Here is a 14,244-nt window from a genome sequence, read left to right as displayed (position 1 = left end):
CTTCCTTCCTTCCTTCCTTCCTTCCTTCCTTCCTTCCTTCCTTCCTTCCCTTCTTTCTAAAGAAGGTGCCAAGGAGTCCAGGTGAGCTTCAAAGTGAATATGTAGCCAAGGATGACCTTGAACTCCCGATTCTCCAGTTTCCTCCTAAACGGGGATTATAAGATATCCCATCTCAGAGCTGGCACTCAGAGGGCTCTTGGGCTCCATGCTGGAGACACTATCAAGACTGGCACAGAAGAGACACACCTCTGAGACCTCTGAGACCTCCATGAACTCCTCACTCACTGACAGCAGCAGAAAACTCTCAGGATTGGAAAGCCTCCAACACAGCACAAGCTAGGCTGGTCCTGCTACACCTTCACAGTCCAGCCTTCCCAACCTCCTCGGGCTCCAATGGGCACTGTTGAGCAGTGTCCCATGTGTGTGGTCACTATGTGTGGTCAGAGTCCAAACTCTGAGCAGAGAGCAGAACAGCAGTGCGCAGTGGCCAGGTCTTAGCTTCTCTGGATGAAGGCCATTAGGGCAAGTGCTTTCAGGAAGGTCATGTGACTTAGACAGGCCCCCAGCCAAGGCCCTTACAAAACACATAGTACCCCGTCCCTGTGCTGGTGCCCACATCACCTGCCCTCAGAACATCCAACCTCTGTGTTCTCTATGACGTGCTTAAGCTCAGATCACAGGGATACGCCAAGGCCAGAGCATCGATTTCACAGCAATTGACAAACACGTGAGTCAAGCACATGAACTTGGTAACCTGGGAGATCCTGGTGACCTGCCGACCTAAGTGGGTCACCCAAAAGGGAGACTGAGGGATATGAAGCATGCTGGGGATAGCCATGGGAACAAATCTCACTCTCCAGCCCTGCAAACTCAGGTGACAGGCAGTCATCCCCAAGCAGCAGTGGCCTTGAGCAGGCTAGATGGTTGAGGGTCAAGTAACCCATGGGCAAGGGGAAGCTGGGCTCACAAAGCAGACATGCCTCCCTGTGTGTCCTGCAGCTGGCTGCCTACGTCAAGCAAACGCCGGGTTCCTCATTTATGCAGCAAGGCATTCATAGCAGATACCAGATAGGGTTTTGATTCGATATTTAAAGAGACACTTGGGAAGTATGTGGCAAATTGCAAATACTCAATAGTAAATGTCAGAGATGATTACATGGTGACATGTGCCGGTGTTGGCCATCTCAACCTTCTACTAGACAGGTTCGGTCCAATAGGAAGGCAGGGTTTCCGGGAAGCAAGACCAAGGGAGAGGAGCCCTGAGTGAGGGAGTTCTACTCAGAGAGATGCAGCATCAGGACTTGGTAGGTATTGTGGAGGCACCATGACGGGGAGACGTCAACCTTCCCCCTCCCCCATCTCATAACAGCAAGCAGTGCTTGAATACTGCTTTGCTAATCAGCTTCTCTCTCTGTCCTGGGGGCTTTGGCATCGTAAGTGAGCTTCACGGGTTACCTGCGCCACACTCAAGATAAATCAGTAACTCTGATCTAGAACACCCACACGGGCTGCTCTGACTTCCAGGGTGATCCTGCCTACCATGCTTGAGATTGCAGCCGAGACAATTACAGTCTCCCACACTCACCTCAGGCTCTCAGCCTCCTTCCAGCAAGCTCAAGTTCACAGATCAATTATGACACCAGTCCAGGTAGATGGCAGTGGGTGTATCTGTCTTTTAAAAGATGGTATACGAGCCGGGCATGGTGGTGCATGCCTTTAATCCCAGCACTCGGGAGGGAGAGGCAAGCGGATTTCTGAGTTCGAGGCCAGCCTGGTCTACAGAGTGAGTGCCAGGACAGCCAGGGCTACACAGAGAAACCCTGTCTCAAGAAACCAAAAAAAAGATGGTATACTAGTCAGGCACAGTGGTGACCGCCTGGGATCCTAGGGCAACAGTTCTCAAGCTATAGGTCACAACCCCTTTGGGGGGGGGGGTCACATATCAGATACTTACATTACGATGTGTAACCGTAACAGAACTACAGTTATGAAGTAACAATGAAATAGCCTTATGGTTGGGAGTCGCCACAATGTGAGGAACTGTACGAAAGGGCTACTAGAAAGATCCAGAACTGCTGCTCTTGGGAAACAGGAGCAGGGTAATATTCGTGGACTCAGCAGCTCAGGTCTCCCTATGTTCTGGGCAGCAAAGTGAAATCTTCATCTCGAAAGTAACCAGTAAGGTGAGGTGGCTCAGCCGGTTCAGGAGCCCACTGCCACGACTGTCACCAGAGGATGATCCTGAGCGCCCACGCGGTGGAAAGAGAGAACTGACTCTTGCAAGTTACCATCTAAGTTCTACGTATGTGCCATAGCACAAGCACACACACACAGTGTAAACTAAATAAAACCATGAAATCATTTTTTAAAGGTATTCATGTTAGATTTCAGGCATTTCGCTGGCCTGCCCTCAGGCACCTAGCAATTGCTTAGCCCACGACCTGCCCCAGTCAGGTGCGACAGGCGCGTGCTGGATTAAAAACAGACCAGTCAGCCACTCCAGCTCTTTGTCTGTTCTCAGCATCTCCTCTATCTGTTCTCTGTGGGTGCCCCACCCCGCCACCCCTTTTCTCCGCCCTCAAGGCTCTGCTCCAGTATGTCTGCCTGTCTACATGTCTACTCCTCTGCCTCTACCTCTTCCTCAGGTCCTCACGCCTCTCCCTTCCCCCAATAAGCCCCTTTATCCCAGGTCTGTTGTAGGTCATAATTTCTCAGGGGTGTACTTTGACTCGGGCCCACTAAATAATGTACCCCCTTGCCTCATTGTATTCCATTACACTGTATATATACATCACCCTATAGCTTATTTATAAACATATAGCTCAGGTCAAATATGAACTAATCAAAAGAGCTAATTCTCTCTCCTTCCCAGCTACACAGAGTCTGCAATCCGGATACGGTGTCATCCAGAGACTCTACAGTCTGGACAAGGCACTGTTCAGCCACTCTCTCTCCTGATACACTTGGGTGGTCGCTGACGTACAAATCAGATGTGTGCAGTCGACACACCCCCAACCTCACCACCCTCACTCCTCAAAACACCCTCAGGCTTTGCACTGACTGATCTCTCAGCAAACATTCTTTCTTCTGATTTCCTGTTTAATTTGGGTTTTCTTTCCCCAAATAAAATATAGAAAAACAACCATTCTGTGAGGCCGCAGCCTGGTGAGCCAGCTCAAGATGACTTGAGTTCAAGCCCCGAGATCCACATGGCGGAAAGAGAGAACCAACTGCTTTAAACTGTTCTCAGACCTTCCTGTGTGTGCATGTGCCTACAAGCACAATTAACTAAATGTCATTTTTAAAATTTACTCTGAGGGCAATAACGAGTTAAGACCTTACTCTGGCTGAACACAGAGTTGGGGGAAGGGGAGACAGGACAAGGGCAGTGTCCCTGTGACAGGCAGCTGCCTTGGGGACTGGAGAGATCAGGAGAGGGAGATGCTCTGGGCTTTGGAGGGAACATAAAAGAAAGGGTATGGAAGACCCACAGGGTCAGTCTGAGCAGGTACTGTGGCAGAGGTGATGGCAAAGACCTTGGGCTTTTCTCTGAATCAAGTGCTGGCAGGGACATTAACTGAAGGACGTTACCTATGTTATGAAACTTCTAGCGTTGGATGACATTACAAAACAGAAAACCCAGAATCCAGGATAAAGAGTGTGCTGCTCTGGTTCTGGTTCATGCCCTCCCCATCATGGCTCACCTGTGGACAGGAAAAGGGCAATATCACTCAATATCACCATCAGCTCTTGCCCAAGGGTAGAGACCCTTGCCCAGGGCCTGGGTGGAGTCACCAGAGCTCCTGGTAGGCAGGGTAAGCAAACTCAAGCAAGAGCCTTCCCCAGCTGACTCCGGGCTAGCCTGGCCCAGAGGTGGGACTGAAAGGAGGCAGCTTGGCATGGTCCACTCTCTTCTCTGTTATGGCTACTCCTGGGAACCTTGTCCTCCTGACTGGATGCTGTCCTGACAGCTGAGCACTGAGGTCCTAGAGGTGAGGACTAGCCAGATTTCAAAGCTGTCCTTACCGATCACATGCTGCTGCACCCAGACTTTCTGTATGGCATCTGGGTTTCCTTAGAGTCCCTATGACTTCACCCTGAGGATCGAGAGGAGCCACCTGGAAGGCTGGGCCTGGCTCACCATTCTGGGTGGGAATTGCTTTATGAGACTGCCCGGAGCTGAGGCCAAGCCTGGTTCCTTCCGCTGGCCCCAAAAAGGCCAGTCTGGCCTAGGCTCGTCCAGATGTGCTTTAGTGGCCTTCGACAGGATGTCGTAAAGGCTCATCTCCTTTCACATGCAGATGCCTCGGGGGGCCATCATTAGGGCCGGCCCAGCCGCCAGGGCCTTTGTGCTGCAGCCCCTGCTGTGCCCTGCCTGCCTCTGAATGGCTTCCCTGAGGGAGCCCAATCTGCCCACAAATGGGATCCAATAAAGGCCTTTGGGGGTGGGGGGACCCAGGCGGTTACAGATGTCCACACCTGCCCACAGGTCCTACAACAGTCAGTCAGCCCCACCCAACAGCTTCCAGGACTAAGTGTGTGTATGGGGGTATAGGGTGAAGCTGCCCTTCTTCCATCTAAGAGCATCTAGGAAGCTCTCAGGCTCACCTCACTGGATCTCAACTCGATGCTCATGGGACCTGTGAGGCCTGTGAGCACCTGCAGCCCCGGACTTCCACCCATACAGTCCAAGTTCAGCCTACCCAGCACAACTTGTTCACTATTGGTCTCCGGCACTGGTCACATGGTCATTGATTTCTAGCCACCTGGCTCACTATCAGATTCTCTGGGTCTAGAGCAGCACGTTCCTGGTACTGCAGGGATCCAACTAAGGTTTGCTGGGTGTGTGTGTGGATTCGTGCATTCCTTTGCCTTTGTGAGAATTCAGCCCCTTTTCTGCTTCTCAGGACCTCCACCCTCATCTTGGAAAGGACTCGATGGGCAGGGTGTGAATGTGAGCCTAGGGAGTGAGGCTGACGAGCCTCCTTCAGGTGACCTCCATCTCATTTTCAAAGGCTAAGATTATCCTCTTCCTGTGTCCAATAAGTCTGTCCCCCAATAAGTGAGAACTTCCTAGAAAATGTAAAAATAAAAAAATAATAATAAAATTAAAAATCTGTCACCCCAGAAAATCCAGAGAGAATAATGGAAGACAGTGAGCCACCCACTCCTGGACTCCAAAAATGAAGATGCCTCCTGGGGGCTGCTGTGCCTGGGAACTGCCAGGGTCTCCCCAGGGTCTCCCCCCTCCCCCGTCTCATGTGTCCCTCAGGCTGAGGGCCTGACCCCAGGGACTTCCTCTGCACTCTGGCAGGACTTCAAAGGGAGCCCTGCACTTCAAGGGGTCACAGAGGGAAAGGTGGAAAGATCCTTCAAGACCACACAAGCCAGCTGGAGGCCCAGCTGCGTAGCCTGGCAAGCTGGACCCATCTGTGAAGGATTCTGGGAGAGCCAGTATTGGCTCATCCACCCAGAGAGGAAAACCCCACCCCCACCCGGGAAAACTTCAAAAGCAGGTGTGTTTTAACAGAGGGCAAACCTCTTACCCAAGCCTCTGGCACATGTCACAGGGGAAGAGGGTGGGGCTGCCCTACTATGCCTGAGCAAGAAGAAAGAGAGGCCAGGGATGCTTGGAAGCATTCTCAGCCAAAGCCACAGAAGAAATGAGGCAAGGAAAGGATTGTCAGTCAAGAGAGACCAAAGGTCACTTGAGATGCTCCAGCAGCCCAGGTAGAGATTTAGGGACTTGATCCAGTACCAAAGGAAGCGGGGAGCTCAGAGATGTCGATGTCAGGCCTCTGGGTTCCTTGCCCCCTCAACGGGCATAATCTCACAGGCTCCAATAAAGAGGGCTTTCCCCTCGGCCTGCTCCACAGCTGCCTTCAGTGTATTTTAGGATTGTTGTCACAGGCTGCTACATTTCAGTGTCACCACACCAGAGATAGATACCCCTGCTATGCAAGCCTGCAGGGGTCAAAACAGATCTTTTTTAATTTCTTTAAGATTTATTTATTTTATGTGTATGGTTGTTTTACTGTGCAGCACATGTGTGGGTGTTGGGAACGACAATGTAGTTGCTAGAACCTGAACCCTGGTCCTTTGCAAGAGCAGCAAATGCCATCTCTATAGTACTCAGGCACATCTTAGAAAAGCTTTCCGAGGACCAGGCACAAGCCCAGAGCTCACAGGGACCTTCCTAACACCACAACTCTTTGCATCCTTTTCTTGGGCAGCACTGTGACAAGCTAGGAGTGTCAGTTCAGAGGCAACCATTTAGGGCGGTGGTTCTCAACCTGTGGATCAGAGCCCCTGTGGCCAACCTCGATCTCCAAAAAATATTTAACAGTAGCAAAAATTACAGATATGAAGTAGCATCGAAAATAATTTTACGGTTGGGGGTCACCACAGCATGAGGAATTATAGTAAGGGGTTGTAACATTAGGAAGGTTGAGACCACTGATTTAGAGGGAAGCCTTGCTAGTCCCTTGCCCCTCACAAGTCCAGGCACAGATCTAGGATGACGGCTAAGGGCCTGCTCTGGGGCTGGCAGAGTGGGGTTCAGGGCTTTCTTTGCTATCCTAGCTTAGGTACAGAGTGAGCTTGCTAATTAAGAAAGTAGGCCTGCTAACTAAGAAAGGTAACAACAGGCCTGACAGTGGTGGTGCACATCTTTAATCCCAGTGCTCAGGAGGCAGAGGCATGCAGATCTCTGAGTTCAAGGCCAGCCTGGGCTACATAGAGAAACCCTGTCTCCAACAAAACAAAACAATCAACCAAACAAGGGAGGTAATAGCACCCACCGTGGACGTCAGAGAGCTATAAAAGAAATCACTGATGAAATGCCTGTGAGTAGAGAACACTCACCCTCAAAGGTCAGCCCCTGGGAGATCCTTGGACACTGCCTGACTGGAAGGTGTACTATCCAGAGCCGCACTACTGTCTAGAAATCAAAGGCTCAGACAAGCGGCACCATCTCTTGTCAGTCCCTGCCAACATCTGTGCTCCTGACAGGAGAAAAACAAAAACAAAAAATGGGGACAGGGACTGAGGCTCTGCACCTTCGCAGCACCTTTGCACTATTTTTCATGGGGCTGGAAAGTAATAATGACCCTGCCACTGCTGGCGACGAAGGGGACAAAGATATAGCTCCACAAAGCTACCCTCAGCAGCCAGAGGAACTAACTCCACTGGACTTTCAGAGACCTCATTTCAGGCCAAACCAGGAGTGGTGGCTTCAACTCTCATCAGATTTTTCAGGACTGGTCAGTTTATGAAGCAGAATTGGAAGTTTTGTTGAAGATATTTTAATTTCAACTTAAGCACAAGGCTGAAGAGAGAAAGAGAGGCACTCAGAGGGAATTAAGACATGCCCAGATGCACAGGTTTGCTGAACAGTCCCGAGCAGTAAGACACACCCAGCATAAGGACAGGCATCTCACCAGACACCATCCCACTGTCTTAGCATCCACTGTAACCATCAGGAGGGCTCTCAAGCTACATCTTAGATGGTTATTAAGAATTTTTATTTTTATTTCTCCATTTTTCTCTCCCTGCCCTGCCCTCCCCCCACATCTCCCTGCTTTATGCCCCTCGTAAAACCATTCTTCACGTGCAGCTGAGGAAAGCCACATGTTATAACTCTGATTCTGAATGGTTCAAAAGCTTTAAAAATGTTGATATATAAAGCTGGACAATGAAGGGACTTTCCTCCGTTCTTCCCAACCCACTTCTCTATGCTCCAACCCCATCTCTTCACTAAGACTCCAAAATAGTAGCAAGTGTCTCTCCGAGGTTTATGCAAACACTGCAACAGGAACATGTGCATTCCTGCCTTTTCTACTGCAAACAGGACACATGTGATTGCTGTCCTCACTCACACTGTATGGTGCCAACTGTGGAGAGAGGGACAGTGACTCTTCCCTGATTATGGAGAGTGATTGTTCTTGGTCCTTTATGGTTTCAAAAGACACAGCTTTTATTTCAATTACTTTTCTTTTTTCTTTTCTCTTCTCTCTCTCTCTCTCTCTCTCTCAGACAGGGTTTCTTTGTGTAGCTTTTGCTGTCCTGTAACTCATTTTGTAAACCAGGCTGGACTTGAACTCACAGAGATCCTCCTGCCTCTGCCTTTTCTGTGCTAGGATTAAAGGTGTCCGCCACCACTGTTATTTCTAGTAAACAAGTCAGGACAAATACCCAGAATTGTATCCACTACTGCAGTGCCAACTGTGTCTTCTCACATAAGGTGGCAGCACTTGGTTCTACGAAGTCTCAAAAAAAAGAAAGAAAAAAAGTGAACTTGTTCCCAACTTGAATTTGCATTTCTAATGCAACGGGTGGAGCATCTTTCCTGCGCTGAGGGAGTCACTGGTGTCTCTTTCCTGGTGAGTGATTATGTCCTCTGTCCACATTCTCACTCAGTGGCTGACTTTTTTGATTTATATATTCTGGGCCATAGATGTGAAAGCTTTCTTGGCAAGATGCCAAAAGAAACCTCATTTCCATTATACATATTTGTACATGTATCCATGTTCGTGTGTGTGTGTGTGTGTGTGTGTGTGTGTAGATACACATGTATGACACAGGTAATCTCAATTGGCAGCTCGATGAGATGTAGCATCATCCAGAAGACATGCATCTGGGCCTGTCGGTGGGTGGACTCTCTTCAGCAGTTAATTAAAGTGGGAAGTCACTTCCTACAGGTGGCACCATCCCCGGGCTTACATGCTTTGGCGCTATCTTCACGTATACTCATCTATGGTGGGTGACTCAGTTTATTCATTTGAGCACAAACTATGGTCTACCTTCCTTCCAATGAGATCCTCATAACGTCCTGGCTGCTTACATCGTCCAGTGTCCGTCCCGCTACACTCTAAGAGGGGCCTCCACAGAATTAAGTGCTCATATCCAAGGCTCAGTGAAACAAAGCCAGCCTTAAGTTCTGGAGTTAGTGGAGACAATGTAGAGGCCAGAAAGACATGTAAACTGGACTTTTACCCACCCAGAGGGTCTAGGTGACCCCTAGGACTAGCTGTCCCACACCAGTCCCTTTCACTGTGCCTTTGTTACATCATCAGTGCCACCTCTCTTGCTCAAGTGTTCTCTCTCTCTCTCTCCACAACCATACACACACACACAGAGATAAGTAGGGGAGGGCCTCTCAGGATCAAAGGACTTATTTAACTGCAGATAAGTAAATAGTGCTAGTTAGGTCAGGGTACCCCAGAGAGTGATTTTGAGAGAATAATGCTAAACAATGAGCAGCCTCCAACTGCTCATCCACATTACACAATGCTATCTGGGGACCAAAGACAAATAGCCCAGGTTTAATGCCAATTGTGGTCTCTGACAGCATCCTGCATTGGCAAGGCGTAATGAGCCAGACCCCTTGTCCTCCTCAAATCAAAACCAATACAAGAGAATTAGATGGCTAGCCACGTATATGATTTAAAGTTTTCTAAGTTAAGAGAAACAGGTGGATCATTTGATACTTAGCCTAGTATATTAAAAATGGCCACTTAAACGTGTAAGCAACATCATGAAATATTTTAAAGTAACTTTTCCATTTATTTACTTTTAGGATGGAGCACATGCATGGAGGGCAGAGAGAGGCAACTTACGGTAGCCACCGTTCTTATTCTACCATGTGGGTCCCAAGAATTGAACTCAGGTGTCACACACAACTGGCAATGAGTGTCTTTACCCATGGAGCCATCTCCCCGGCCTAACAGGTTGCAATATTAATGAGATAGTCTACACTTTTTGAATCTGTATTTTACTTGCAAGTTAACCAACTGCTTCCAAAACACAGCTTCAACCCATAAATGCCTAGGACCAACCCAACCTTCCCCCCCAAGGTTCCTAGCCAGCCTGAGGGGTGGGGCTAGCACTCGAGAAGGCGGGGCTAGCGCGAACGCCCCGCCCCCGGTAGTGACACAGCCGGGAACCCCCTGCATTGAGCTCACTAACCTCGCCACTGCCTCCACAGAGCCTGCGATAACGGTTGCACCGCTTGCGCTGCTGTCACATAGCACCCCGGAGATGTCAAGCAGCACTCCCCGCACGCCCGTCAGCCGCTCAGCCCATGCGGCCATCGTGTCCAGCTGTAAACCCGAACTCGGCGTCGCCGCTACTTTTATCCCGCAGCCACGCCTCCCGCGCGGGGTTGCCTGGGAAATGTAATCCGCGGCGGGCGGGCCGGGCGCAAACTGGGAACCACGTGGACCAGCCTGACGCTTGGCTGCCAGGAAAAGCAGTGAACGCATCCTACGGATGGATTCAAACCCCTACGAGTCAGGACAAGGCAACTTGAAATGAAAAGTGAAACGGCCCAGGAGGGATGGCTCTCACCTGTAATCCCCAGCAGGACTGAGAGTGTGAAGCCAAGATGCCACAAGGGGGTCAAGGTGTTACAAAACTTAACTTGAATTATATTCCCAGGACCCATACAATAGCAGGAGAAAACCTATTCCTGCACATTGTCCCCAGATCTCCCCACGAGTGCATGCACACACACGTATACTAATTAAATGAAATTTTAAGTGTTGGAGATGATCCTGGCCTCAGTAGTGAGGTTCTGTCTCAAAAATGGAAGAGAGAGGGAGAGATCTTGCAGGCAGTTAAATAGATGGCACCATCCAATTCCTTGGAAACACACTAAAGGAACGTGTGCAAACAGAATGACTGCCGTGTAAATAAATGATAATGCCAAGACAAACTGAAGAAAATTAATGTAGAGGATACAGGTCGCATATCAGAGATGCTGAAAGAAATGTGCTGAAAGAAAGACCAGCCAGGGGAGGTGGCAAAAGCAGCTGGAGCTCTCAGAGTTTGAGGTCAGCCTGTTGCGAGTTTCAGGACAGCATGGACTACACAGAGAAATCCTGTCTCAAAAAAACAAAAAGAGGGGAAGGGGATTGGAGAGAGAAGGGGGAGGGAGAGGGAGGGGAAGACAGGGGGGAGAGGGACGGAAAGAGGGAGAAGGAGAGGGGGAGAGACTCCCGCTAACTACCTTGGAAAACTCTTCTGTCCTAACATTATATGAAAAACTTAAATTCAAAAGTTATATGCAGACAACAGCCTTGCAAAAATAAAGAACATGGTAATACGAGTGGGGAAAAAACAAACAAACAAATTTTATGTATCTCAGGAGGCCAGAAGAGGGTGTTGATCCCTGAAACAAGAATTATAGACCATGATGATTAATGATGTGGGTGCTGGGACTGAACTCTGGTCCATCTGAAAGACCACCCAGTGCTCTTAACCACTGAGCCACATCTCCAGCACCCAGAATGTTAGAACTTTAACGCATTTCAACAAAGTCTCCATTATTCTTTTGATGAGCTTACCAGAGTAGCTGCTCGCAAGAGAAATAAAAGGTCTAATGTCTACCCTGAGTGGGTTTACTGTACTAGAGATCAATTTTATACAGAGAGACCAAAGAAGCTGCTCTAACTAGAGAAAGTTTGCTTACATCAGGCAAGAAAGAGCTTACAGATTTGGGGGTTAGGAAGTGAAGGCTGGAGAATCAGGCTAGAGTCCTGCATAGCCAGGAGTTATGTGTCTATGAATCCAAGAATCACTGAAGGAAGACCCCAGACTCAAATAGTAATACAAAGGCAAAGAGCGTTTATTCTGCAGAAATTACCAGCATGCAGGGGCCAACTGTTCGTCAAAATGGTTTGCAGACCCCTTTTATGCAGGTCTAAGGGAATTTTCCAGGAAGATTAGGTAATCTCCAATATGATTGGTAGGGGCAAAACAGTGACATTAGTACAATTTTGATTGGTTGCTAAGTTAGTTTCATTATAATTGCTGAGACCTTGAGGAATTTTGTCAACCAGCTCAGTTCTGGCCTTGTTATCTCCTCTAGCTAGATATCCCAGGAGCTGACTCAGCTCCAGACTTAGCCTCCCTAAGTCACAGCCATCATTGGCTAAAGGCCCATTGTCAATGGCTCCTTCTGGGAAGCCCAGCATGCTTCCTGGGGAAGTAAAAATTTTTATTGCCAAGGTTTCTGGACCTCCCATTAGAGATGCTCTGCTCCTTTGGCAGTTCTCTTCCACTTCCTGTTCGTAAGATGCTAGTATCCCATTAGAACAGCCTCTGCCTCCAATGAAGCACAAGAACCAAATTATTTCAACACTGCCTTCCTGTGTCTGCCACTTCACCTTCAGCATCTACCTGGACAGCACCCAGTTTAAGCTTCATGAAAATCTGGGTCTTTCCAGACTTCTAGGTTGGTGCTGGGTCAGACTGAAGAATTTGGCAGAAGTCTCTGCCCCTTGCAGTGGGCGCTTGTGGTACAAATTGGCCTAAGATGTGATCTTTGCCTTCAGATATCAAGATGGTCTGAGGATAAGACAACATATAGCGCAGTTGAGTTAATGTGTGCCAAGTGACAATGAGTGACAGAGATACAGCCAAGAGGATGGACACTGGGCTGTGGGTGGCCGCGATGGCTCATACGCAGACAGGCAGTCTGAAGTGGAACTTGAAAGAATGTCTGACTCTAGACTTATGCCCTGGTGGATAAAGGGTACCTCTGTCAGTGATGAGTACATTTGTGTGATTTTTGTCCTCTCAACCAGCTCTGTCTGGAACCTGGACAACTCACTGTCACTCTCTAGGTAGACATAAAAAAAAAAATGCAGAAAGGCCTGATATCCAGAACCTGCAAACACATTAGTGTAGTGAGAATTCTGGGATTTTAGCCTCTCTCTCTCTCTCCCTCTCTCTCTCTCTCTCTCTCTCTCTCTCTCTCTCTCTCCCTCCCTCCCTCCCTCCCTCCCTCCCTCCCTTCCTTTCTTTATTTCTTTCAGTTCAAGATTTAATTGTCTTCATAACAAAATCATCTTAGAACTGGATCACTTGGCCCTTTCTCTTCTTATCTCCTCTCAGTTCAAAATGTTTGCATCTCCTTCTAGCCAGCATCCTCTTAGATCTTCAGTTGGGCTCCACACACTCAAGTCTCAGCCCACTCTTCTTTGTAGTTTTAGCCTTTTGGTGGAAAATAGACTTAATCTGCCCACCACAGCAGCTCTGTTTCCTGTCATAACGCATATGAAGAATCCTTGCCCTTCTTGTACTGTGTCACCCTGTAGGGTTGGTACTTCCCACATTTCTTGCAGAATGTCCAGTGGGTCTTAGGAACACTCATCATGTTTGCAGGAACATTATCAGATCAGAAAGAAGGAGGATAGAGCAGCAACACAAGTTCATATTGAATTTTGGTTTCTTTAAAAAACAACAAATATTATAAGAATGTGCTTTCATTTCCACCCAGGTGTGGGGATGTGGGGCTGCTTCAGACTGTCTGCAGCAGCTGATTATGATTTGCCTCGTGCCCTAGCAGAGGTGTGGTTTCTGCAATTGTGTGACATTTGGAATTCTGGGAAATTTTCAGAGGGCATATAAATTCTAGGGCCCTAATAGGTGGGGTTGATGGTTAATGGTGGTTCAGTGGGTTTGGCTGCAGTTTGTTAGTAGCCATGGTCAAAGAAGAAACAAGAGGAAAGACATTAGACTCATGGATCTCTCTCTCTCTCCCCTCTATCCTTTCTCTCCTATCTAGTGATAGGGGTGAAACCAGGGGAATAAAAGGTGGGGTAAAGAAGAATCCATAGAGTAGCAAAGAGCAGCTACACATTAGCTTATATGCTGAAAGGGGGCTTTTGCAGATGAGATTTCCCCTATCTTACACAATACAGTTCCAACCTTAAATAAGAAGGGGGCATGGACCAAGGGAAATAGGAGACCTCTGGGTGCTTAAAGGGACAACATGGATGTCCTCAAATCCTCTACAAGGAAATCAAAAGCAGCTCGGCTGACACTTTGTTTTGGGGACTTCTAATATCTGGACATGTAACAAATGATAAATCTGTCATCTGAAGCCACTGACTGTCACACTGAATGTTACACTGACTGTTACACTGACTGTTACACTGACTGTTACACTGACTGTTACACTGGATGTTACACTGGATGTTACACTGGATGTTACACTGACTGTTACACTGACTGTTACACTGACTGTTACACTGGATGTTACACTGGATGTTACACTGGATATTACACTGGATGTTACACTGACTGTTACACTGACTGTTACACTGGATGTTACACTGAATGTTACACTGGATGTTACACTGGATGTTACACTGAATGTTACACTGACTGTTACACTGACTGTTACACTGACTGTTACACTGGATGTTACACTGAATGTTACACTGACTGTTACACTGA

At 48.2% G+C, this 14,244-nt stretch overlaps 1 protein-coding gene and 1 pseudogene across 1 annotated transcript in view; both read right to left on the bottom strand.

Moving 5' to 3' along the window:
* Lhpp (phospholysine phosphohistidine inorganic pyrophosphate phosphatase) overlaps positions 1-10,155 on the bottom strand; it is a 96,728-nt gene extending 86,573 nt beyond the window's left edge. Inside the window, exon 1 of the mRNA XM_021167621.1 lies at positions 9,967-10,155. Coding sequence (XP_021023280.1) covers positions 9,967-10,091 — 125 coding nt within the window. The 5' untranslated portion in view covers positions 10,092-10,155. The remainder of the gene's footprint in view (positions 1-9,966) is intronic.
* A 2,697-nt stretch (positions 10,156-12,852) lies between these two features.
* On the bottom strand, positions 12,853-13,159 carry LOC110299391 (annotated as a pseudogene).
* Between the last annotated feature and the right edge of the window lie 1,085 nt (positions 13,160-14,244).

Source organism: Mus caroli, chromosome 7 (assembly GCF_900094665.2).
Source record: "Mus caroli chromosome 7, CAROLI_EIJ_v1.1, whole genome shotgun sequence".
NCBI classification, from domain to species: Eukaryota; Metazoa; Chordata; class Mammalia; order Rodentia; family Muridae; genus Mus; species Mus caroli.
The sequence above is the reverse complement of the archived record's forward strand: the minus strand, read 5'-3'. Positions and strand labels throughout refer to the sequence as shown.